The 25631-nt window shown below is 48.0% G+C and overlaps 1 protein-coding gene across 2 annotated transcripts; it reads right to left on the bottom strand.

The window, feature by feature from the left end:
- Nucleotides 1–337: 337 nt before the first annotated feature.
- LOC119326043 (SAC3 family protein A-like) lies at nt 338–8891 on the bottom strand. 2 transcript variants are annotated; one of them, XM_037599751.1, is made up of 9 exons: nt 8195–8891; nt 7830–7948; nt 7252–7293; nt 2769–5422; nt 2604–2663; nt 2180–2310; nt 1595–1728; nt 1274–1464; nt 338–781 (listed from the first exon to the last, which is right to left on the bottom strand). In XM_037599751.1, exons 4-9 carry the CDS (start codon nt 2805–2807, stop codon nt 713–715), a joined length of 624 nt encoding a protein of 207 aa, XP_037455648.1. In that variant the 5' UTR covers nt 2808–5422; nt 7252–7293; nt 7830–7948; nt 8195–8891; the 3' UTR covers nt 338–712. The 2 variants fall into 2 exon arrangements, with proteins under 2 accessions (XP_037455648.1, XP_037455647.1); XM_037599750.1 differs by lacking the exons at nt 338–781; nt 1274–1464; nt 1595–1728; ... (3 more) ...; nt 7830–7948; nt 8195–8891 and adding an exon at nt 6561–6720 and having other exon boundaries at nt 2812–3034; nt 3646–5422.
- Nucleotides 8892–25631: the final 16740 nt, after the last annotated feature.

The raw sequence follows: 25631 nt of genomic DNA on the forward strand, positions 1-25631 counted from the left end.
TACACAAATAATTCGGATCCAAAATCAACTTGCATTGCAAATGTTTTCCTAGTGGAGTCCGGAGATCTAGCAAATGCTAACCTGACAGAAAGACTAGTTCAAACCACAGACTGCAGTTAAAATGGGCAAATTTGTCCTTGCCAAAGGAAATCTGAAGTGTTTACATCAGCTCTTAACGCTGTTGAATATAGTGCGGAATAGGACGGTCGGCTGTTCTAGGAGCCCCAAGGATAAGAAAAGGTTTGACGGTCGCTCAGCACGCCAGCGAGAGCGACCGTGGACTGACAGAAAAACATCTGATATGAAAAGTTGTTCCATAAGGAACATCGCTACTTCCCCCGAATGAGCACTTCATTCAACATTTCCAAGTTTTTAAGAAAGTGAATATCACCTGGCAGACGCTTAAAACGACGAGTTACCACGACAACTACTTCACATATGAACAATGTTACTACATGGGGACCCATATTCTTGCTCAACCACATGCAAGCCGCAATGGCAGATCCAAGAGCTGAAAAAAGAAATCAATCTGTTCTAGCTAAGCTACTGAGCCAACCAACAGGAGCCAAGCTAAGTTTCTGTAGTAACATCAGGGAGGACATACAACAAGTGATGAGTTCACCAAGAGCTACGTCGTTTCAGCGTTATCAAGCACCATTCTTGAGCAGAGGAGTTTCGATCAGTGATTCTTCACTTCGAACGGCGGATCAGATCAGCGGGCTTGGAAAGCACGAATACCGTCAGCAGGAACAACTGGTGTAGAGATGAGAGCTGTAGAGTCCTGCAAAATGGCAAGGCATGTGTTAGGCTGCAGCATTAGGCTTACAGTTTTGGTTAATCCTTCCGGAGTCACTAGTTTCAGAAATCTGGTAGCAATCTGATAGGAAATATACCCCGTGATTTAAATAGCAGCAGATAAATAACATGCTGGCAACAGAGTGGCAAAAGCTATATCATTTCTATAACAACCTCAACCTCGAGCCTTTTGTCAGCACACTATCCGTTGATTACATAAGTGCAGACCCATCGTGCAATCTACAATTACATATGCATCATGTGTTTGAATGATGAACAGTTCAGAGCATGTAGTGTTCATTTCAGCATTTAACAAAGCTACAGGCCACATTGCCTTCAGGTCAGAAACAAAGAATGAACAGATAATTTTCTGTCAGCTAGGTAGCAAAAAATGAACCCTGGGGGATCCTGAAAGCTAGTAGCTGGAGTAAATGTGGCGATTGGCTAAATGTACAAAGGTATAATGCGAGATAGGTACCTTTGGCAGTAAAGCCATCTCCCCATTCTCGAAGGATGATAAAACAGCACCATGACTTTTAAGCCAATTGACACTTTCGTCAATTGCAGCAAAACCTAAGATTTTGGATATGTATTTGACAGGTATCTTGGTTGCGTAGGCCTTTGCCATGCATTTTAAACCTTCAAATCTCATCTTCTCAAAGCAGATACCTACAAAATCGTAAGCATGTTACCATTAACTACAATTAGCATAAAAGGTAGCCAACGGTTGTTATCAACATAGTAACCACATATCTGATGACCATTTGCATAAGAAAGTCTAGGAAAGATTTTAACTTACCCATCAGGTAGCCATTGAGGTTTGGAGCCACCTTGTAGAGTTTGAAAAATGATGCATAATTTCTTGTCTGTATACTGTGTGCCACTTCTTTGGCATGCTTCACGGCTTCTTGCTGTTTCAGGTCGCTTGACAGCCTAGGAAACAAAAGGAACAGTGTGGTCTTTAATTAGTGGCAAAACATTGGACCAGTTATTCAGATTCGATACCTTACTTGCATAATGCATTAGGGCTTTTGTGCAAAAGATTACTTAAGTTGCCATAAGGTGCAGTGGCAGGTGACATATAATGGCTGTCTGGTTGAGTTACAGGAGCCGGTTTTATTTCTAGACAATAATACACCAGTATGTTATCTGATTTTGATGAATGTTAAAAGATCAGTTCACAGCCACGGTTAACAGCATTTATTTGAGCAGGTTGTGTTTGTTTTGAAAACTTCTGTTACATTCCAATCATGACACTAATAGAACAAGGGTATACAACATACCTACATAACTTTGCCAGTGAACCTATCCATGCTATTTAGTTTAACTGTACTAACCCTACCGTGTTTACTTTTTATGTCACAGTGAAAGAATAAATATATACCTTCCTAGTTTCGACATCAGTTCAGTATTTTTATCTTGAATCGCAGACAGTAATATATCATAAGCTGCAAATTCACCCTGATGGCCACCATTCCGCTTATTCCCGTAGAGGCAGTGCAGCTTCGTGAGGCACTGAAAATCCAAGAAGCACGCAAGAGCAATACCATGAGATAAGTGTGTGCAAATAATCACATTACGTACGAAAAAAGGGGTGGCAGGGCTGGAGAACAATTTCACATAAAGAACATGTTTTCCCGAATTCTAATTCTGATAAGTTTGAACTTGCTGATTATATATGCAAAAAAGGTACCAATTCTAACTCATGGACAGCCACAAATAGCTAATGATGCATAGAAGACAAACATAACAGATTTGCCATATATCTCAAACCAAGTATTCTTTAATGTATCTCAAGGAGTACTAACCAAGTTAAGTTCAGCCATATCTTGATTGCACAACGCAAGTCTTGCATGATACTCATAAACCTGAAAAGGTAGAAAATGGTTGTAGAAGAGAAAAGAATATGTTAGAACAACAATGTAGTCCGGTGCCACAAGTGAAATAGGGAAAATAGAATTTGTGGGAATAACCTGCACAGAAAGTTCATCCTCTATGTTCTGGATAGTCATATCTTGACGAATTGATTTGAGTTGATCTGTTTTAAAATTGTAGTCTTTACTTGAGACCTGGAGAAACTTCAGGGCTTCTACAAGTACTCCCTCCGTCCGAAAATACTTATCATCAAAATGGATAAAAGGGGATGTATCTAGAACTAAAATACATCTAGATACGTCCCTCTTTATCCATTTTGATGACAAGTATTTCCGGACGGAGGGAGTACAAGCTTTGGTCTTATCTGAAAGACAGGAAAAGAGGTCAATTGCTGTTTAGAAGTAGCAAAAGGAAAATAGAAGTATATCAAAGGAAGAAAAGGAATTCAGAGAAACATGAGTAGTGGTTACTGCATAACTACAGTATTTGGCTCTGACATTCAGAAAGTTGAACTTCACAAATAATAGTACTAAATAAGATAGGAAATCCAGAGTAGTGGTTACTGTATAGCTACAGTATTTGACATACTAGAGCAGAAATCAATGGCTCATAGCCAGATTTGCACAAGAATCAGTCAATGAACACTTGATATACATATACAGTCAAAAAACAGATGTCATACATAAATGATGGAAGCTACAAAATCTTTCCTAACATCTAATATAGCAGACAGACATTAGTCAAGTTTGGCTGTAGCAGAAAATTTCTATCCAGGAGATATACTAACAATGCAATGCAATCTGCAAGCAGCTATTAAACGGCTAATGACTGATGCTGAGCTACAACATGGGATCAATAACACGGTCCGATAAAAGATGGACGGCAAGTGGGATCTGGGAACTATGATTTCAAGGCATCTTCTTTCACAACACTCAAACCAGTAGCAATTCAACTAGAGTTCACTGAAAGTCTTACCTTTGTTGCATCCGGAGGCCCGGTGAGACGGAGGTAGCCTTTCTGTACATCTGTGCACATCCCTGCAATCAGACCAGAGGTGACACTCCCATCTCCTTCATCCACCGTAGCTTCTGGCTTGATCGCCCCTTCATTATCTGCAGCTTCTGGTCTGAGTCTGACCGCCCCATTTGAATCATCATGCTTAGATTCCCAAGGACGCTCCGGCTCCTCGACTCCTGTCGACTTGATAGCACCTGCCACTTGCTTCTCCGATCTCTTCCGGGGAAATGCCTTGCGTCCCGACGCTTCAGGCTCAGTGCGCAGCGCAGGGAGTACCAAGCTCTGGCGAGGCGATCGCTGGCGTCCGCTGCCGCCTGGCGGCCCAGTTTGCTGGAGCCCGCCCCTCCCGCGAAAGAACCGCCGTGGTGGGAAGCCCCCTCTGCCGCCCCCGAGATTGTGTGGAGGCGGCGGGCCCAAAGGGTAGGGCTCCCCACGGTCTCCTGTCTCCAGGAACGAGCCCCCACGGTCTCCACGTGGCGAGCTCTGCTGCCCCAGTCTCTCCATGGAGCGCTGCGTCCAGGGGTCATGGCCGTCAGACCCCGGGGACAGAGCTCCCCGCCGGCGATCCTGAGGAGACGGTGTCCATCGCCTCTTGCCCTCCAAGATTATGGCATGGGAGCGCTCGGGGAACTCGGCACCGGGCTCCATGGGCGTGCGATGTGGTCGCTCAAAGGATCTTGGACGTGGAGCCGCCTCGAAGCCGTCGCCGCGGCCGGAGCGATCGAACGTGTCATCGCGCGACTGCACGTGACCGCGTCCCTCGTCGGCAAAGAAAGGCGAATGCCCGCGAGGCAAATCCCAGTCCATTGGCGACCGCGGCAGGGAGCGGTTCGGTCGCCTGAAGTCATCACCACGGCCGCAATCGAAACGACTCTGCCCCGGGAAAGAATCAGCAAGCTCCAAGAATCCCTTAGGCGTACCGTAGTTGCCCTCGCGGCTGTACTCCGGCCAGTCATGGCCCAAGAATCCATTGCCGAAGCTGTCAGCCTCCCTCCGTTGTCCTGAAGGCGAGGACACGTGCCATGGCTCGAATCTTGGCCGAGGGCCGTAGGGCTCCTCGCGGCTGTCATCGATGTAGCGCCGGAGAGGAAGGGGAGGTGAGGGCGACCGCTCCAAGAAGGCCGCAGGAGGAGAAGGCGCGCCTGTCCAGGAGGGCGCGAAGTCGCGCTCCCGTGGGGGTGAGCGCCAGAGATGGCGGTTGCTGTAGTTCGCCGGCGATGCCTGGCGTTCCCTCTTGCGCGGTGGTGATCGGCCTAAGCGCCGACGAGGATCCATTTGCTTGGTGTGGGTGGCGGGTTCTTGGGAGAGCGTGGAAGAGGACTTGAGATTGGCTGATCAGAAAATTAGCCGTGGCGGTCTGGCGGACGAGCGGTAGGAGGGGCTATTTGAAGCGCTCTCGTAGGCACTCGGGCTTCTCGAGCCGTTCAGATTTGCGGCTGCGTCTTTTTTCTTCTTCTTCTTCTGAAGTGCCACTATGTACCTAAAACCCTGCTTAGTATTGGATATCCAAGCATGAAATTGCAATACAAAAGGCTGACCTTGCATACATTCTGGAACGAGATCGCGAACAGCTTGCCGAGAAGCCTTGATTCGCCTTGATGACAGCCGGTATGAACTCTGAAGCCTGGTTTCCCAAGTAGGAAGCATAGCTCGTCAGAGACTGTCGTACGCCTATCTGACGGAGATATCCACGGCAGATGCATGCTCTGATTGAAAAGTTCGCCGATGTTCCACCCTGAAATTGAGAAGAAGAATACAGAGTCATGGTGATTATATTGATTACAGAAGGCCGCATAAGGCCCGAATTCCATGGAAAAGGATGATTATGTAGCTGCTAGCTGGATAATGTTGTCCGGGTGCTCCCACGGGTAAGATGATCTTGCCGATTTCAGTGCCATCGACATAAACCCTACAGTCGAACAGCGGGTAATTTCATAGCTGGACTATATTCCTGCCAACTCTTCATCCGACACAAGGTCAGCACAAAGCCGTTCACTGAAATGAACTCTGACTAGAGCTAGCTCCCAAATTGGGAATGCGGGATCAGAAGAGAGTAGAGGTGGCTAGAGCCTAGAGATCCCTAACCGAAGGTAAACTCACCAATGGTTGTAGTATATACAAAAACAGACAAGCAAGAGGTGCCAAGTACACCGGCCAGCAATGACCTCAAGGCGACGATCCTCCGCAACTATGCCTTGCAGATTCTGTCAAACCGGTAGTTATGTAGATGACGCGTTATTGGAAATGTAGCAAGGTCCGAATTATTCTATGGTCTAGGTAAATACACACCATACAAATTTTATGGCAACTTCTGTTCTTGTTACTCTTACTCTACACAAACAAGTTAAGTAGTTGTAATGCATGTCTTATATCGTGTGTATTCACACCAGCTCAACTGTCCACTCTAGCTTACAGAACCTACAGGAATCGCGATACATCAACTAGCAACGGCATGGCAACAAAATCAACCGAATTAAGTTCATGGGACTTGAGCCATTAGTGCCGTCGGACAACACTGCAAGTCTACAAGAAGCTAATTACACAAAATTAAATTACATGGTCAGGCAGGCTGCTGGTGGTGGTGGTACCAGCACTGGCAGTGTGTACAGACTAGTGGAAGGTCGGATCCTAGACAAGTAGACATTGTCGCGAGGGATGCGCCTCTGCCCTCTGGGAGATTCTGTCGAGCGCGTGGCGTGCCCGCGCTTGCGGGGGGTGCCTGCTGACGTTACGAGAGGCTCGGGGAGACGAACAAGAACGAAATTGACAATGGGATCGGAGCAATCGACGAGGGCAAGCTCGATTCTATCTGCAGGGGAGGTGCTCGGGCAAACAAGAGTAAGAAAATACACGGGATGGTACGAGCCGAGCACCTGCGGCTGGAGGAGGAGCACACCCACAGGCCAGAGCTTGCCGACAAGGAGACGACGAGGAGCACGACGCCGGCATACCGCCCAGGTTGGCGCGAGCTCCAGGTCCTTCTTGGCACCCCGGTGCGCGCGCAAGTCGCTTGCTCTGAGTCCCGCCTGTTCGCCTTGTCCCGAGCGGCCGAGCCGCCGCGGCAAGCGGCCGCCTGCTTCGGCCGCGAGTCTATGGCTTTGGGATGCCACTATTAGTTTTTTTTTAAGGGAAGATGTCACCTTTTTTTTTGAGATTACTAGGACAATGCCCGAGCGTTGCAACGGGATACAAATCCTAACACAATATCTACAAATGAAGCAATCCTTACAAAGGTGACACCGAGGACCACATAGCAAAAAAAATATCTTGTATTGTGCAAAGTCATACAAACTATATACCTTAAAAATAATTGAAAGAAATGAAATCTCAACTAAAAAAACAAATATACGGCACCTTATAACCACCATCATCTTATGAATCTACCTCTTTGCTTGATAGAAAATTATCGACATATCCATTACTTTAATATTTTTATAACAGATACATCAGTTTCGAAACATTGATTAATGCAACATCAGAAAAGAGCATATGCTCATTACCGGTTGAACATGAGAAATATTTGTACAAAACACATGTATCATAAAGTCAGAACAATATACTCACTCATGTCAAATCATAAATCTTGGTATTGGATCTCCCCCTGCCCTACAAAATCAGATGAACTTGGATTAGAAAACTGCTACTATTTGACACGAATTAATCAGCAAGCAGTCTAACTTCTGAGCATAAACCCAGTAATGCAGCCTCATATGCTCACCAGATTGATAAAACTTTATAAATCGCATTAGAAAAGTCCCATGTTAATTTATCAGACAAGGAAAGAGGTCAAGAAAATGCAGGTTCTAACTGAATCATCAGCGCTCACTGGCTTGTTATCCGCAACCTTACAAAATCCAAAACAGTTCCAGTTCTATGTAAGCACATCAATCAAATGTTAGGCACTGCTAAGAAAGGCTGCATGGTAATTACATGAACACCACTGAGAAATTGCACATGAAAGAATTAACATAGTGGAAATTCAGGTAGCCAACTAAATTGAGAAAACTGAAGGGCATGGAAAAGCAATATCGTGACCCTTTTAGGCATTGACTTATTCAGAGCTTACAAAGCATATACTAAAGAACATACATAATCAATTAGTAGTTGATGACAGATGCAAATTATGAGACTGTAGTATGTACCTCAGGTCAGAAGAAGTTCCGGCAGATGGTGGAGTACGTGCACACGGATTTCCGACGAAGTCGACAATGTGCAGGCACGGCAATGTCGGAAACTTGCGGCATGGCAATGAGCGAAACAACTACAGATTATCCCAGAAAGTTAGAAAACAAAATTATTTAACCTTGCAATTAGAAACAAAAGGTTTAGTGATGTATTTTCCCCTTAATGACAGAGGAAATTATCTGGATACAAAATGAGTACTATTGACTGATGAGACTATATCAATAGCAGCAGCAATTAGTAGCAAAGCTATATCTATGTTCTCTATCTAAATGTGCATCAATCTGTAGAATCATACACCTCACAAGAAGCACCGTACATATACCTGAATGTCCAGCAATCAACATCCCTCTGTGCTCTCTCTATCTTGCATCTCTCAGCTCTCTCTCTTCCTGACATATCTCTCTTTTTTCTCCACAAGACCAGATCAGCAGGCGTTCGAATCCATCTCTCCTTCTCTGTTCTCTCTCTCTCTCTCTAGCAGGAATAGCCAGCAGCAGCTCCAGCAAGCCCACGTCGTAATCCCCTCCAGCAGCAGCGCCCAACATGCCCTCTACTCTCTCCCCAGAGCAGGGGCTCATCCCTTCGAGCGCCTCCCCATAGTTGAGGTGGACATACCCTCGAGGAACTTGAATGCATATTGTGTATTAGAATCCTTTAAAAAAATTGCGGGCGAGAATCCTTTCAATTTACTCCATACCCTGAGCTAATGTTTATTTAGGTACTTGGTACCTAAAAAACAAAAAAAAATCATTGGAACAGAATTGATACCCTGAACTAATTCTGGAGCTAATGCTGGCCACCAGAATTTGATTTAAGTGGTCTTCCACTTGCTCTCTCTGTCTCTCACATTGGCCCATATTAATCTTCCATCTCCTTAACCTCCCGCACGAAGCCAAGAATGGCACGCCACAGCCGGCCAGTATGCTTCGCCGCCTGCCTATGTACCACGTCGCAAACCACGCTGCCCGGACAGAGCCTCCACATGCCAGCCACGCACACCACACACGGCCACGAGTCATCCAGTCACTGCCATCCCCCACCTACCAACCCGACTCACATCTCTGATCCAAAGATGTGGGTTGGAATAATGGCGACAGCATTCTACTGCCTTTCTCCTCCACCAACCCATCTCCATCTTCCTTGGCCGCCTATGCCCCCGGGCGTTCAGCAACCTGTACTGAACGTAGCGGTTGTCCAGCAGCCGCAGCTGGTGCACGCCCTCCAGCTTCCCGGCAACCTTTTTCCTCCCAACGACCGCCGCCTTCTTCATTTCTGCTAGTTTCATCCCATGTGGCTGCTGTGGCCTAGGCGCCGCCATCATCGTCGCCGCCGGAGCCGGGCAGCTCGAGAGAGCCGAATTAAGTGATTGGTGGCACAGCGGGACAGGCGCCCCCCGTGTGGAACCGCCCGACTCTGGAACCGACGACCAGAGCTCCGACGACAGGCGCCCGCCACAGAAGGACACCGGGCCGAGCTGCGGCGGGGCTCTCGCAAGGCGCGGCTACCACCGGGATCGCGCCAGGCTCAGAGAAGTCGGTCAGGGAGGAGGACGTATTCGTGGAGCTGCAGGACGCGGCGTCGTTCGCGAGGGAAGGGAAGAAAGAGGCGCGTGCAGGCGTGGGGGGCGCGGGTAGCCCCATGGACGGGGCCGGCCCGCTGGACAAGCGGGGCGGCGGCGGCGGCAAGGGAGACAGAGGCCCGCGGGTGTGGGAGCCGGCAACGGCCGCGGCCTCGAGTGTCTCCAGCGGGGTAGGCGGTGGCGGCGGGCTGCAGCGGTGGCGGGGGCCGGCGGCTCGCGGCAGGGGGTGGCGGCGCGCTGGAGGTGGAGATGCGATTGGGAGTGTTTTTTTTTTCTATCGCTCCTGGTTGACCTTGGTCTGCGGGTTGATTTGTATAAACTTCAAGGGCTTTTATGCGAAAGTACTAATGACGGACGGCAGAAACCCAATTCTCTTTAGGTAAAGAGATAAGGGACTTTTTTTTACTCGGCACTCCCTCTGTAAACTAATATAAGATCGTTTAGATCACTATGATCCAACAATCATGTCTTTTACAATAACATTATTTTCAATATGAAATATGTAAACGGCGGACGAACAAGTTTTCGTTTTAGACACGAACACATTCGTTGCCGTCGATCTTTAGATCGTGTGATCGCGTGCGCTCCTCATTTGTTTTGCTCCCACAGTTTTCATGCTCACTCCCGATGATTTCGCTCGCCATTGTATTTATTTTTGATGAAATGTACCAAATGCTATGTTTCATTTATTTATAGAGAGGAACCAACAGAGTCGGGAAATTACAAGGGGATACTGGGAAGAGAAAGAACACACACACTGAAAAACAATAAGAACTACAAACCTGGCCATATTACAACCCACACGGAGGACTTGAACTATCATTTTCATATGACCAAGCAAGGCAAAGAGCGCTAGAATCTTGGCTGTCTGGTTGCCACCCGACAATACAACTCTTTTTTTTTTGCGGGGGACAATACAACTCAAAGGGGAAGGGGTCTTGAAAGGGAACGAGGCGATTTGAGGTGGATCGAAGACTTGGTAAACCAGCTTCAGATGAGAGCATCCGGTTGTTCCATGGAATTGGACGAATGCCGAGACCAACGAGCACACCTCAGGAACCTACACCGAAAGCAAGAGGAAGAAGGACCAACCACCACCACCCGCAGCCACAGACTTCATATCAGCCAACCACCGAGACCTCAAACAACCAGCGAGGGATCAATGACTCCAAGACAATGCCTCCATGGAGATTACGACGTCACTATTATCCGATCCAGAGATTTGATCTTAGGCACTTTCGCAGAGAGCACAAGGTGGCTAGGCACTTGAGCTTTACGTCGATGCCTCCAGGGAGGAATACAACTGCCAAAAGGCGTCGTCGTGACCATGATACTTCCTTTTTCGCGATACGGTAAAGGTACAAAAAGTACTCCATGCCTATTTCCCCAAAGAGGTGACCTCGAGTTATCGAACCCACACGAGGAAGGTTTCCTTGAAGGGATGGTCTCTAGCAAACTTCTGTCAAAGAAATAATTCCAACTTTTGACCGGATCAATCAAAAGCTAATTGTGATAAAACACTTATAATAAAAAGAGGTACGGGTATGAGGTCTTAATGCTTACAACCATGTATTCGTGTTGGGACCAAATATGATCTTAATTTGTGCGCTGGAAGTCACCCATCGACATGTGCTTGCTATGAATCAAAGTGGGAGATGTGTCCAAATTGAAGGAAATATGCCCTAGATGCAATAATAAAGTTATTATTTATTTCCTTATTTCATGATAAATGTTTATTATTCATGCTAAAATTGTATTAACCGAAAACATAATACATGTGTGAATACATAGACAAACATAGTGTCACTAGTGTGCCTCTACTTGTCTAGCTCGTTAATCAAAGATGGTTAAGTTTTCTAACCATAGTCATGAGTTGTCATTTGATTAACGGGATCACATCATTAGGAGAATGATGTGATTGACTTGACCCATTCCGTTAGCTTAGCACCTGATCGTTTAGTATGTTGCTATTGCTTTCTTCATGACTTATACATGTTCCTATGACTATGAGATTATGCAACTCCCGTTTACCGGAGGAACACTTTGTGTGCTACCAAACGTCACAACGTAACTGGGTGATTATAAAGGAGCTCTACATGTGTCTCTGAAGGTACTTGTTGAGTTGTCGTATTTCGAGATTAGGGTTTGTCACTCCGATTGTCGGAGAGGTATCTCTGGGCCCTCTTGGTAATACTCATCACTATAAGCCTTGCAAGCATTGTGACTAATAAGTTAGTTGCGGGATAAAGTATTACGGAATGAGTAAAGAGATTTGCCGGTAACGAGATTGAACTAGGTATGATGATACCGACGATCGAATCTCGGGCAAGTAACATACCGATGACAAAGGGAACAACGTATGTTGTTATGCGGTTCAACCGATAAAGATCTTCGTAGAATATGTAGGAGCCAATATGGGCATCCAGGTTCCGCTATTGGTTATTGACCAGAGAAGTGTCTCGGTCATTGATACGTCTCCAACGTATCTACTTTTCCAAACACTTTTGCCCTTGTTTTGGACTCTAACTTGCATGATTTGAATCAAACTAACCCAGACTGACGCTATTTTCAGCAGAACTGCTATGATGTTGTTTCATGTGTAGAAAACAAAAGTTCTCGGAATGTCCTGAAAATCCTCGGAGGAACTTTTTGGAAAATATAAAAAATACTGGAGAAAGAATCAAGACCAGGGGGCCCACACCCTGTCCACGAGGGTGGGGGGCGCGCCCTCCCCCCTGGGCGTGCCCGCCTATCTCGTGGGCCCCTTGAGGCTCCACCGACCTCAACTCCAACTCTATTTATTCCGTCTCGCGGAGAAAAAAAATCAGAGAGAAAGTTTCATCGCGTTTTACGACACGGAGCCGCCGCCAAGCCCTAATCTCTCTCGGGAGGACTGATATGGAGTCTGTTCGGGGCTTCGGAGAGGGGGATTCGTCGCCGTCGTCATCATCAACCATCCTCCATCACCAATTTCATGATGCTCACCGCCGTGCGTGAGTAATTCCATCATAGGCTTGCTGGACGGTGATGGGTTGGATGAGATTTACCATGTAATCAAGTTAGTTTTGTTAGGGTTTGATCCCTAGTATCCACTATGTTCTGAGATTGATGTTGCTATGACTTTGCTATGCTTAATGCTTGTCACTAGGGCCCGAGTGCCATGATTTCAGATCTGAACCTATTATGTTTTCATGAATATATGTGTGTTCTTGATCCTATCTTGCAAGTCTATAGTCACCTATTATGTGTTATGATCCGACAACCCCGAAGTGACAATAATCGTGATACTTCTCGGTGATGACCGTAGTTTGAGGAGTTCATGTATTCACTATGTGCTAATGCTTTGTTCCGGTTCTCTATTAAAAGGAGGCCTTAATATCCCTTAGTTTCCGTAAGGACCCTGCTGCCACGGGAGGGTAGGACAAAAGATGTCATGCAAGTTCTTTTCCATAAGCACGTATGACTATTTACAGAATACATGCCTACATTACATTGATGAATTGGAGCTAGTTCTGTGTCACCCTATGTTATAGCTATTACATGAGGAATCGCATCCGACATAATTATCCATCACTGATCCAATGCCTACGAGCTTTTCACATCTTGTGCTTCACTTATTTACTTTTCCGTTGCTATTGTTACAATCACTACAAAACCCAAAAACATTACTTTTGTTACCATTACTATCATATTACTTTGCTACTAAATACTCTGCTGCAGATACTAAGTTATCCAGGTGTGGTTGAATTGGAAACTCAACTGCTAATACTCAAGAATATTCTTTGGCTCCCCTTGTGTCGAATCAATAAATTTGGGTTGAATACTTTACCCTCGAAAGCTGTTGCGATCCCCTACACTTGTGGGTTATCAAGACTAATTTCTGGCACCGTTGCCGGGGAGTATAGCTCTATTCTCCGAGTCACTTGGGATTTATATCTGTTGATCACTATGAAGAACTTGAAAGACGCTAAAACCAAGATCTATACCTCAACTACGAGGGGAGGTAAGGAACTGCCATCTAGCTCTGCACTAGATTCTCCTTCTGTTATGAGTAAGTTTGCGACACCTAAACCTGCTACTGCTATGAATTCTGATATGTCGCATGTTATTGATGATGCCACTTCTACTATGCATGATACTTATGATGAAACTACTTCTGTGCGTGATACTACTTTGCCTTTAGGTGAATTTCTTGATGAACAACTTGCTAGGGCTAGAGAGAATGAAATTATTGAAGATGCTATTATTGATGATAGTGATGATGAAGGTTCTCCGAATGATTATGAATTGCCTGTTGTCCCTGAGGGTTATGTTATGAATGAAGAAGCTGCTAGAGCTATCTTTGCTTGCAATGATAGATATGATCTTAAAAAATTATTAGCTAAATGGAAGCAGCAGTCTCTTAATGCTAGAATGAAACCTGACCCTGCTTTTGCTACTTCACCTATCTGTGTTACTGATAAGGATTATGAATTCTCTGTTGATCCTGAAATTATTATTTTGGTAGAATCTGATCCTTTTTATGGCCTTGAATCTGAAACTGTTGTGGCACATCTTACCAAGTTGAATGATATAGCTACCCTGTTTACTCATGATGATAAATCTCGCTACTTTTATATCCTTCAGATATTTCCGTTCTCATTAAAGGGTGATGCTAAGACTTGGTATAATTCTCTTGCCCCTGGTTGTGTGCGTAGTCCCCAGGATATGATTTATTACTTCTCTACTAAATATTTCCCTGCCCATAAGAAACAAGCTGCTTTGCGGGAAATATATAATTTTGTGCAAATCGAAGAAGAGAGTCTCCCACAAGCTTGGGGGAGGCTTCTCCGATTACTTAATGCTTTACCTGATCATCCTCTCAAGAAAAATGAAATACTTGATATATTTTATAATGGACTAACCGATGCTTCCAAGGACTACTTGGATAGTTGTGCTGGTTGTGTTTTCAGGGAAAGAACAATCGACAAAGCTGAGTTACTATTGAATAATATATTGACTAATGAAAATAATTGGACTCTTCCTGAGCCAATTCCTGAACCAATTGAGCCGACTCCTGAGCATATTCCTAAACCCACTCTGAAGAAGAGAGGTGTTTTATTTCTCAGTCCTGAAGATATGCAAGAAGCAAAGAAATCAATGAAAGAAAAAGGTATTAAAGCTGAAGATGTTAAGAATTTACCACCTATTGAAGAAATACATGGTCTTAATATACCGCCTGTCGAAGAACCACATTGTCTTGATAACCCGACACAGGTAGTAAAGGTAAATTCTCTCTATGGATATGATAAAGTTGAAATCCCCTCTACTAAATTTCATAGCCCATGCTTAGATGAATTTGATGACTTTATGGCTAGACAAGAAAGTTTTAATTCTTATTGTCGGTGTCAAAACCGGCGGATCTCGGGTAGGGGGTCCCGAACTGTGCGTCTAGGCGGATGGTAACAGGAGACGAGGGACACGATGTTTTACCCAGGTTCGGGCCCTCTTGATGGAGGTAAAACCCTACGTCCTGCTTGATTAATATTGATGATGTGTGTTACAAGAGTGGATCTACCACGAGATCAAGGAGGCTAAACCCTAGAAGCTAGCCTATGGTATGATTGTTGTTCGTCCTATGGACTAAAGCCATCCGGTTTATATAGACACCGGAGAGGGCTAGGGTTACTCAGAGTCGGTTACAATGGTAGGAGATCTACATATCCGTATCGCCAAGCTTGCCTTCCACACCAAGGAAAGTCCCATCTGGACACGGGACGAAGTCTTCAATCTTCTATCTTCATAGTCTTGGAGTCCGGCCGATGATGATAGTTCGGCTATCCGGACACCCCCTAGTCCGGAACTCCCTCAGTAGCCCCTGAACCAGGCTTCAATGACGACGAGTCCGGCGCGCATGTTTGTCTTCGGCATTGCAAGGCGGGTTCTTCCTCCGAATAATTTATAGAAGATTGTGAACACCAGGATAGTGTCCGGCTCTGCAAAATAAATTCCACATACCACCGTAGAGAGAATAATATTACACAAGTTCAATCTGCTGACATGTTTTGTGGCGTGACGTCACACCACTACCAAGCCTTTACTAAAATTGTTTTTATTGTTCCACCTCAGCGCGTTTAGCGAAGCGGTTTCCTTGGCACATCTTGTTGAAGCAGAGATCGTGTTCCCCTTATTCCGGGATTCTCATCAATACAGACGTGGGTAACCCAACCGCGCCATTGATTGTGACGCTTGGGAGATAAGCGAGTTTTACCAGGCCGGTGGGGACACATGTTTTTGTCCGCCCATATAAGGGGATAAAGATCTAACCCTTTTTACCTGCGCCTTCTTCCTCCTCGGCTTATCCATCTCCGCGAACTCGAGCTCCAGCGCCCAAGTCCGCACTTCTCACCTCAACCCTCTCCAACTATCTCCAGAGCGGGAGGCAAGTGGATGGCCTCCTCCGTCACGGAGGGGCAGATCGAGAAGCTGCGCGACGCCGGATACTTGTCCAGCGACATCGCGCACCGGCTTCCCGACGAGGGAGAGCTCATCCCCACCCCCAGGCCCCATGAGAGGGTAGTATTTCTTCCCCATTCCCTCCGCGGACTGGGCTTCCCACTTCATCCCTTTGTCCGGGGGCTCATGTTCTACTACGGCCTAGATTTCCATGATCTGGCCCCGAATTTTATCCTCAACATCTCAGCGTTTATCGTCGTGTGCGAGGCCTTCCTCTGCATCCAGCCCCACTTCGGCTTGTGTCTCAAGACCTTCAGTGTCAAGCCGAAGGTTGTGAAGGGCAGCCAAGCGGAGTGCGGAGGCGCCATGGTGGGCAGGATGTCCCACGTTACGTGGCTGGAGGGCACTTTCATGGAAACCATCAAGGGGTGGCAATCGGGGTGGTTCTACATCACCGAGCCGCGTGACCCTGATTGGGCAGCGGCCCCCGAATTCAGATCCGGCATCCCTACACGGCTCACCTCCTGGAAAGAGAGTGGCTGGATCTGGGGGGATTCGGAGGAGCTGACCGGACTCCAAGCCTGTATCCAGAAGCTGGTGGACAAGAAGCTCAAGCTTGTCAACATAGTCCAGGTCATGCTCATCCGCCGGATTCTCCCGTGCCAACGACGGGGCTTCAACATGTGGGAGTTTGATCCGGCGCAGCACCAGACCCTGAGCGGGCTCTTCGACACTACGTACGAAGATGTCTGGAAGGTGCTGTTCAAGGGCGCCGAGGCTCCTGCATCCGCTACCGAAGATTGCGGATTCCGCTCGCAGCATCCAGCTGACGAGGTAAGTGATTTTGCCACTCGTTTTCCATAGTTTGACTCTATGCGGGATCTAAACTCCCTTTACCTTTGACAGGACTGGCTGGCGAAGGCCGAACGGACTATCTGTCCGGCCCCATTGCCAGAGGACCCAGCAGACGCCCGCCTATCGGGGCTGCTGGCTCCGGCACCCCACGTGGTGCCGGAGAAGAAGGCCAAGAAGAAGGCCACGAGGACTCGGAAGAGTTCCTGTTTTCAGGTGCTACCAGATGATGAATCTGAGGCCGACTCCTCCCACCAAGGCGAGGAGGAGAAGAAAGCCTCTCCCCCAGCGGGGGGAGGGAAGAAAAGGAAGGCCTCCCCAACAAGGGAGGCCGAAGGGTCCAAGAAGGGAAAAACTCTTCCCCCGGACTGCTCCGCCAATGCCAGTGATGACGACGAGGACTGGCCTCCAAGGGCCAAGCCCCTGGCGAGATCGTAAGTATCCGGACTCCCGAATAACTTCAAGGTTTTTTTTCTTTTCGCCACATGATGTCTTTCTAATGCCGCATACAAACCTGCAGTCCGCCCAAGGATGATCTTCCCGCTTCGTCGAGCGGGTCCTTAGGTGCGTCGGATATGGATTCTCTTCCGACTGCCTCCACCCCCCGTGATGCGGACGATGCCGAGGTGGGATCCCAGGAGAGGACCCACCAGGAGGGGGAGGCCCCGGAGGTGTCGCAGGACAACCTCCCGAACTTTGCACCGGACTCGGCTCCGGAACCCACAGTGGCTCCGGAGTCCGGCGGGCGACCCCTTCGTAAGAAGGGCAATACCATGACGCCGGCTGCCTCCGTCCAACCGGAGGCGCCAGATAATTTGCTGGAGGCGCTTAATGGCGCCTCCATTGAAGAGGAATACCGCACTGTTATGAGTGCGGTGATTCAGAAGGTTCAGCTCGCCAAGAGCGGGCTGACCGAAGCCTGCAGCAACCTCTTAACAGGCTTTGAGGTAAGAATTTCAATATATGTAAAAAGGTACCGCATAGACAGTAGCCCCTGATGCTCAGTTCGGTGTTCGGAAAGAAAAGCCGGACTGAGGATCTTAAAAAGATATACGCAGGAGTCATAAAAAATATGTTAATATGGGATTGCAGGCTGCGCTACTAACCTCTACCGCACTGACTGCGGAGGTCAATACTTTGAAGAAAAACCTCGAGCGGTCCGAGAACGAGCTTGGCCGTGCCAAGAAGCAGCTCGAGGACAAGGAAGGTGAGTAACACCTTATTAAAATTGTACCTTACAGAAAAGGATTTTGGTTGCAAAAAGAATGACAAGGATAACGTGGGTATTGCAGGGGCCACTAACGAGGTGGCGACCCTGAAAGAGGCGGTGGCCGCGGCCGAACGCAATGCGGCCACGGAGCGCACCGAGCAAGAGAAGCAGGAGGCGCGGGTGGCGGAGGTACAGCAAGAGCTCCAGGATCTCGTGAAAAAACATGAGAGCCTGGAGCGTGACTCGAAGACTCGAGAGTCTGAGCTTGCAACGGCTCTTGAGGGTGCCAAAGCCGCTAAGGCTGAAGCCTACAAGGCCCCTCCAAGAGATTGAGGCGGTGAAGAAAATAGCAGCGGGTAAGGCATTTTTCATGCAAAGTAAGCATGTGAGTGTTAATTACCTGTTGCTTACCCGAATTCGGAGCTCTCCAAGAGTGTTCGCAGATCTTCCTCGCAGTGTGTCCGATGCTGCCGCATTCTACCGGGCCGAGGAGGGGAGCTCGACGGAGAAGGTCTTCTGGTATCAGTATGCTGAGGTCGGACATCCGGTGCCCCTTAGCGACCAGCTGAAGCAGCTAGTCGAGCTCCACAAGGCGGCCGAACAGGCCATGAAGGGCCTCATAGTTTGGCTGTGGCCTAAGGAGGCCATGCCTGGGAGCTACTTCGGCCTGGTGCGGCGGTTGGTGGATGCGTGCCTGTGGGTTGAAGTCATCAAGCACTCCGCCTGTATTGAGGGTGCCTGTCGGGCCCTTGCCCGCGCAAAGGTGCACTGGGGCAAGATGGATGCCCAGAAGCTTGTGACAGACCCGCCACCAGAGGGCAAGGAGCATCGCACGCCCGAGATGTATTATAAGAGTGTGCTGAAGGGCGCCCGCACTATTGCGGGGGAGTGCTCCAAAGATGTAATTTTTGAGTAGACTCGCATTTTGTTATCCTGTGCGCTGAAAACTTAGTTCATATGCGCTAAGCAACGCTTGTTAATTTAAAATATTACCTTCTGTGCGGCTGTTTATCAAATCTGAGAGATGGCAAGTCGTCGGCTTCAGCCCCCATGCCACGAGTGCTGGGGTGTTCGGGATAAACTTGAGCACTCTTGTTCCCATTTTTGGGTCCATCTAGGGAGGTGCTCAACACAGCGAACAAGGCAACCGGACTTATAATGCTTGAACACTCTCACTTAGCCATAGAATTCTATAATTTTAAATTTCGGCGAAGCCCCTAGTCTTCGGAAGGCCGAATTTGGGGCGCTATCCACGCCTGGGCCGGACAGGATCCGACTCCTCGCTCTAAGCGGCATAAGTCTTTAAGGACTCACAAAAAACCTCTCGAACAGCGACCGGCTCTCGCCTCATCATGACGGTCAGTTTTAGCTTTCTCCACTGAGGCGTTAACCCAGCTCAACTGGGGCGCAATCGCAGTGGTTCTCCCAGTGCTACCTTAGCCGATATAATGAAATGTAAGGTACCAAAACATGGGAGCCAGGCAAACCCAACTATTGACCCAAGACATGATTCGGAGCCGATGCATATAGTGCTATAAGTTCGGGGTGCCGCACTTGTGAAAGTGTTCGGACTTTATCACACCGTGGTGCGGGAAACATAAGCCCCTAGTGTATTTTAGCCGTACCAAAGCGTACGGATGCAACATGCCGTAAATGAACATATGTAGAAAAAGGAAATGCAATTATAAGCAAGAAAGTGCTGCATTGTTTATTCAAGAAAGACTGCAGAACGATACAAATGGTGCGATAAGCAAGGAATGGGACTGTTGAACATGTCCCCCTCCAGGGGTAGGCTGCGGATTGGTGTATAAAAATGCTCGTAATGGAGACCACCTGTATATTCGTTGTAGCCTTTATCCTTCCCTGGCTGTTGCATTGTGAGTTCGGCAGGTCTGCTGCCGGACAGGGCCTCTGACGAACGGAGTCCTGTGGGTAAAAAAAAAAGAAAAAGGAAAAGAAAAAGAACGACACACTTGAGAGCCCCTGGTGTGGTTGAGCCGCAGTTGGGCCTATCGTGGTCGTGCCCCTCTCCCCATGCCCATGGTATCTTCAGAGCGTAATGGTGTACACGAGGGACCTGTCTTGACGTTTTACAGGGGCTGGGGTTGGGGCCGCACTGCTACGCGTGCTCAGAACATGCCAGATGGTCTTGTTGAATGTTACTCCGGGCGCGCTTAGCTGTGTCCGGCCGCTTAACGGCCGGACTCGAGAATTGCCTTAAGAGGCTGTATTGCACTTCTGCCGCGAGAGCCGCTGTATGTTCCTCCGTGCGGAGAGAACGTTCAGTGTTTCCGTTGACCGTGATGACTCCTCGAGGGCCTGGCATCTTGAGCTTGAGGTATGCGTAGTGCGACACCGCGTTGAACTTTGCGAACGCAATATGTCCGAGTAGGGCGTGATAGCCACTATGGAACAGGACTATGTCGAAGATTAACTCCTCGCTTCGGAAGTTATCCGGCGATCCGAAGACCACTTCCAGTGTAATTGAGCCTGTACAATTGGCTTCTACACCTGGTATGACGCCTTTAAAGGTCGTCTTGGTAGGTTTAATCCTTGAGGGGTCTATGCCCATTTTGCGCACTGTATCCTGATAAAGCAGGTTCAGGCTACTGCCACCGTCCATTAGGACTCTGGTGAGGTGAAACCCGTCGACGATTGGGTCTAAGACCAATGCGGCGAATCCGCCATGGCGGATGCTGGTGGGGTGGTCCCTTCGGTCAAAAGTGATCGGGCAGGAGGACCATGGATTGAACTTCGGGGCAACTGGCTCCATCACGTATACATCCCTGAGTGCACGCTTCCGCTCCCTTTTGGGTATGTGCGTTGCGTATATCATGTTCACCGTGCGCACCTGTGGGTGGAAACCCTTCTGTCCTCTATTGTTCGGCGGTCGGGTCTCTTCCTCGTCATCGCTATGCAGCCCCTTGTCGTTGTTTTTGTCAATTAACTTGCCTGCCTGCTTGAATACCCAACAATCCCTATTGGTGTGGTTAGCTGGCTTTTCGGGGGTGCCGTGTATCTGGCACAAGCGGTCGAGTATTCGGTCCAAATTGGATGGACCCGGAGTAGTTCTTTTGAATGGCTTTTTCCGCTGACCGGGTTTAGAGCCTCTGAATCCGGCATTGACTGCCGTATCCTCACTATTGTCGCCGTTAGTGCGGCGTTTGTTTTTGTTATGACGCGGCCTGCCATTTCGGTCCTTGAAATCCGGACTGCTAGAATTTTTGCTGAGGTTGTTGTTGCGTGCTAGCCAGCTGTCCTCACCTGCGCAGAAGCGGGTCATGAGTGATGTGAGGGCTGCCATGGATTTGGGCTTTTCCTGTCCCAGGTGCCGGGCAAGCCACTCGTCGCGGATATTATGCTTGAAGGCCGTGAGGGCCTCCGCATCCGGACAGTCAACGATTTGGTTTTTCTTGGTTAAGAACCGTGTCCAGAATTGTCTGGCCGATTCGTCTGGCTGCTGAATTATGTGGCTTAGGTCATCAGCGTCTGGTGGTCGCACATACGTGCCTTGGAAGTTATCGAGGAATGCGGCTTCCAGGTCTTCCCAACTCCCAATTGACTCTGCTGGCAAGCTGTTAAGCCAATGCCGGGCTAGTCCTTTAAGCTTGAGGGGGAGATATTTGATGGCGTGAAGATCGTCACCGTGGGCCATGTGGATGTGAAGAAGATAGTCTTCGATCCAAACCGCGGGGTCTGTTGTGCCATCGTAGGATTCAATATTGATGGGTTTAAACCCTTCGGGGATTTGATGATCCATTACTTCATCTGTGAAGCATAGTGGGTGTGCGGCGCCTCTGTACTGGGCGATATCACGACGGAGCTCAAGGGAGATTGGTCTATTTTGTTCGGCCCGGCCGGACTTACTGTGTCCGGCGCGACGGTTATCGTCACGTATCGTGGGGCGCCCACGCGATCCATAGATCGATCTTGATTGTCTTGCCTTATCCTCCAATATATCTCGCAAGTCCGGAGCGTTCCCCTGTGGCCGTGTGCTTTTCGAGCGATGCCGGGGTACGGGTCTAGTAAAGGGCCTGGAGGCCTCTCTGTCGCGACCACGGGGTGGTCGGTCAGCCGTATTGTCTCCTGGTGATGCAGGTTCATACACTTCCTCCTCTAAGCGGGGGAGTAGCTTGCGTTTAGGGTAGCCTTTGGAGGGGCGTTCGAGCTCATGCTCTTCGGCCGCGAGGACTTCGGTCCATCTGTCGGCTAGCAGATCTTGATCAGCTCTAAGCTGTTGCTTCTTTTTCTTGAGGCTGTTTGCCGTGGCCATAAGCCTGCGTTTAAAACGCTCTTGTTCGACGGGATCCTCAGGCACGACAAATTCATCGTCGTCGAGGCTTGCTTCGTCTCCGGAGGGAGGCATATAATCCTCTACCTCTTCTTCTGCCGCTCTCTCATGAGGGCTGGCGTCTCCATCCTCCTGCGCTGGATCTTGCTGGAGTGGGTTGTCTTCGGCACTGTCCGGTGTATTGTTATCTCCAGTGCCGGAATCTTCATTCTTACTGTGGCGGGATTTAGAGCGGCGCCGCTGACGCCGGCGCTTGGGCTGTTTCTTGGAGGGGTCATCCTCCTCTGTTACTTCGCCATTCCCATCCTTTGGGATATCCACCATGTATATGTCATATGATGAGGTGGCTTTCCAGTGCCCGATAGGCGCTGGTTCTTGTTCGTCTCCGGCATCGTCGTCCATACCGTCGATGTCTTCGGAGTCATAGTCTAGCATGTCGGTTAGATCGTCGACAGCGGCTACCAAGTGGGTGGTGGGTGGGCTTTGAATTTCTTCATCGTCCGCATCCCAACCGTCCTGGCCGTAGTCCGGCTAGGTCTCTCCTGATAACGAGAGATACTTTAGCAAACTCAGGATGTCGCCGAAAGGCGAGTGTTGAAAAATGTCCGCTGCGGTGAACTCCATGATCGGCGCCCAATTGGATTCGATCGGAGGGGCGCGGGAGGTTCGGAGTCCGGCAAGGAGTCCGGCACCTCGGAGTCACGAGCTTTATGAGGGACAAGGTCAGTGTTCGGCTCTATCGCCATAGAGGTCGCAGCCCCCGAGGCGGTGTCTAGCCATCCGTCCTCGATCTGCGCAGCCGTCTCTGAATTGAAGATCGGAGCGGGTTCAAGTGCGGCCTCCAGGGTATTGTCTGGCTGTAGGGCTAAATCATGCCCGCCGTGACAGTGCGGCACGCTCGGCTGTGGCTCGAATCCATGGAGGATCAAGTCCCCGCGGATGTCAGCCGTGAAGTTCAAACTTCCTAACCTGACCTGACGGCCAGTGGCGTAGCTTTCGATCTGCTCCAGATGGCCAAGCGAATTGACCCGTAGTGCGAAGCCGCCGAATACGAAGATCTGTCCGGGGAGAAAGGTCTCACCCTGGACTGCATCGTTGATGATGGTCGAAGAAGCCATCGAGCCTATCGGTGACGACACAGAGGAACTCTCAATGAAAGCACCAATGTCGGTGTCAAAACCGGCAGATCTCAGGTAGGGGGTCCCGAACTGTGCGTCTAGGTGGATGGTAACAGGAGACAAGGGACACAATGTTTTACCCAGGTTCGGGCCCTCTTGATGGAGGTAAAACCCTACGTCCTGCTTGATTAATATTGATGATGTGTGTTACAAGAGTGGATCTACCACGAGATCAAGGAGGCTAAACCCTAGAAGCTAGCCTATGGTATGATTGTTGTTCGTCCTATGGACTAAAGCCATCCGGTTTATATAGACACCGGAGAGGGCTAGGGTTACACAGAGTCGGTTACAATGGTAGGAGATCTACATATCCGTATCGCCAAGCTTGCCTTCCATGCCAAGGAAAGTCCCATCCGGACACGGGACGAAGTCTTCAATCTTCTATCTTCATAGTCTTGGAGTCCGGCCGATGATGATAGTTTGGCTATCCGGACACCCCCTAGTCCGGAACTCCCTCACTTATGTTGGTAGAGAGTTAAAGAATAATGCTTTCGAGATAGGACGTGTAAGCGATAATATGGCTAGAGTTAAAGGTGAACTTAAACTCATTAGCAAATATGCGTCTATGGTTGCTACTCAAGCTGAGCAAGTACTTAATTAAAGCTCAAAATGATTTGCTTGATGAATTAAATAATAAAAATGACTTTGCTGTTAGAGTGGCTACTAGAACTGGTAGAATGACTCAGGAACCTTTGTACCCTGAAGGCTACCCTAAGAGAATCGGGCAAGATTCTCAGAGAAATAATTTAGAAGCACCTAGTTCTTCCAAAAGGAAGGAAAAAATGATAGGACTTTGCATGCTTCTAATGAACCTGTTGTAGACACACCTGAGAATCCTAATAATATTTCTATTTCTGATGCTGAAACACAATCAAGTGATGAACATGAACCTAGTGATAATGTTAATGATAATGTTCATGTTGATGCTCAACCTAGCAAAAATAATGAAGTAGAAGCTGAACCTGCTGTTGATCTTGATAACCCACAATCAAAGAATCAAAGTTATGATTGAAGGAAATATGCCCTAGAGGCAATAATAAAGTTATTATTTATTTCCTTATTTCATGATAAATGTTTATTATTCATGCTAGAATTGTATTAACCGGAAACATAATACATGTGTGAATACATAGACAAACTGAGTGTCACTAGTATGCCTCTACTTGACTAGCTCATTAATCAAAGATGGTTATGTTTCCTAGCCATGGACAAAGAGTTGTCATTTGATTAATGAGATCACATCATTAGGAGAATGATGTGATTGACTTGACCCATTCCGTTAGCATAGCACCCGATCGTTTAGTATATTGCTATTGCTTTCTTCATGACTTATACATGTTCCTATGACTATGAGATTATGCAACTCCCGTTTACCAGAGGAACACTTTGTGTGCTACCAAACATCACAACATAACTAGGTGATTATAAAGGTGCTCTACAGGTGTCTCCAAAGGTACTTGTTGGGTTGGCGTATTTCGAGAATAGGATTTGTCACTCCGATTGTCGGAGAGGTATCTCTGGGCCCTCTCGGTAATGCTCATCACTTAAGCCTTGCAAGCCTTGCAACTAATGAGTTAGTTGCGAGATGATGTATTACGGAGCAAGTGAAGAGACTTGCCGATAACGAGATTAAACTAGGTATTGAGATACCGACAATCGAATCTCGGGCAAATAACATACCGATGACAAAGGGAACAACGTGTGTTGTTATGCGGTCTGACCGATAAAAATCTTTGTAGAATATGTGCGAACCAATATGAGCATCCAGGTTCCACTATTGGTTATTGACCGGAGACATGTCTCGGTCATGTCTACATTGTTCTCGAACCCGTAGGGTCCGCACGCTTAAGGTTTCGATGACAGTTAAATTATGAGTTTATGAGTTTTGATGTACCGAAGGAGTTCGGAGTCCCAGATGAGATCGAGGACATGACGAGGAGTCTCGAAATGACCGAGATGTAAAGATCGATATATTGGACGACTATATTCGGAGTTCGGAAAGGTTCCGAGTGATTCGGGTATTTTTCGGAGTACCGGAGAGTTATGGGAATTCGCCGGGGAGTATATGGGCCTTATTGGGCTTTAGGGGAAAGAGAGAGGAGAGGCTGGGTGCCCCCCAAGGCCTAGTCCGAATTGGACTAGGGGGAGGGGCTACGCCCCCACCTTTCTTCTCTTCTCTTCCCCCTTTCCTTGACTCCTACTCCTACTACTTGG

The sequence above is a fragment of the Triticum dicoccoides genome, chromosome 6B (genome assembly GCF_002162155.2).
Source record: "Triticum dicoccoides isolate Atlit2015 ecotype Zavitan chromosome 6B, WEW_v2.0, whole genome shotgun sequence".
NCBI classification, from domain to species: domain Eukaryota; kingdom Viridiplantae; phylum Streptophyta; class Magnoliopsida; order Poales; family Poaceae; genus Triticum; species Triticum dicoccoides.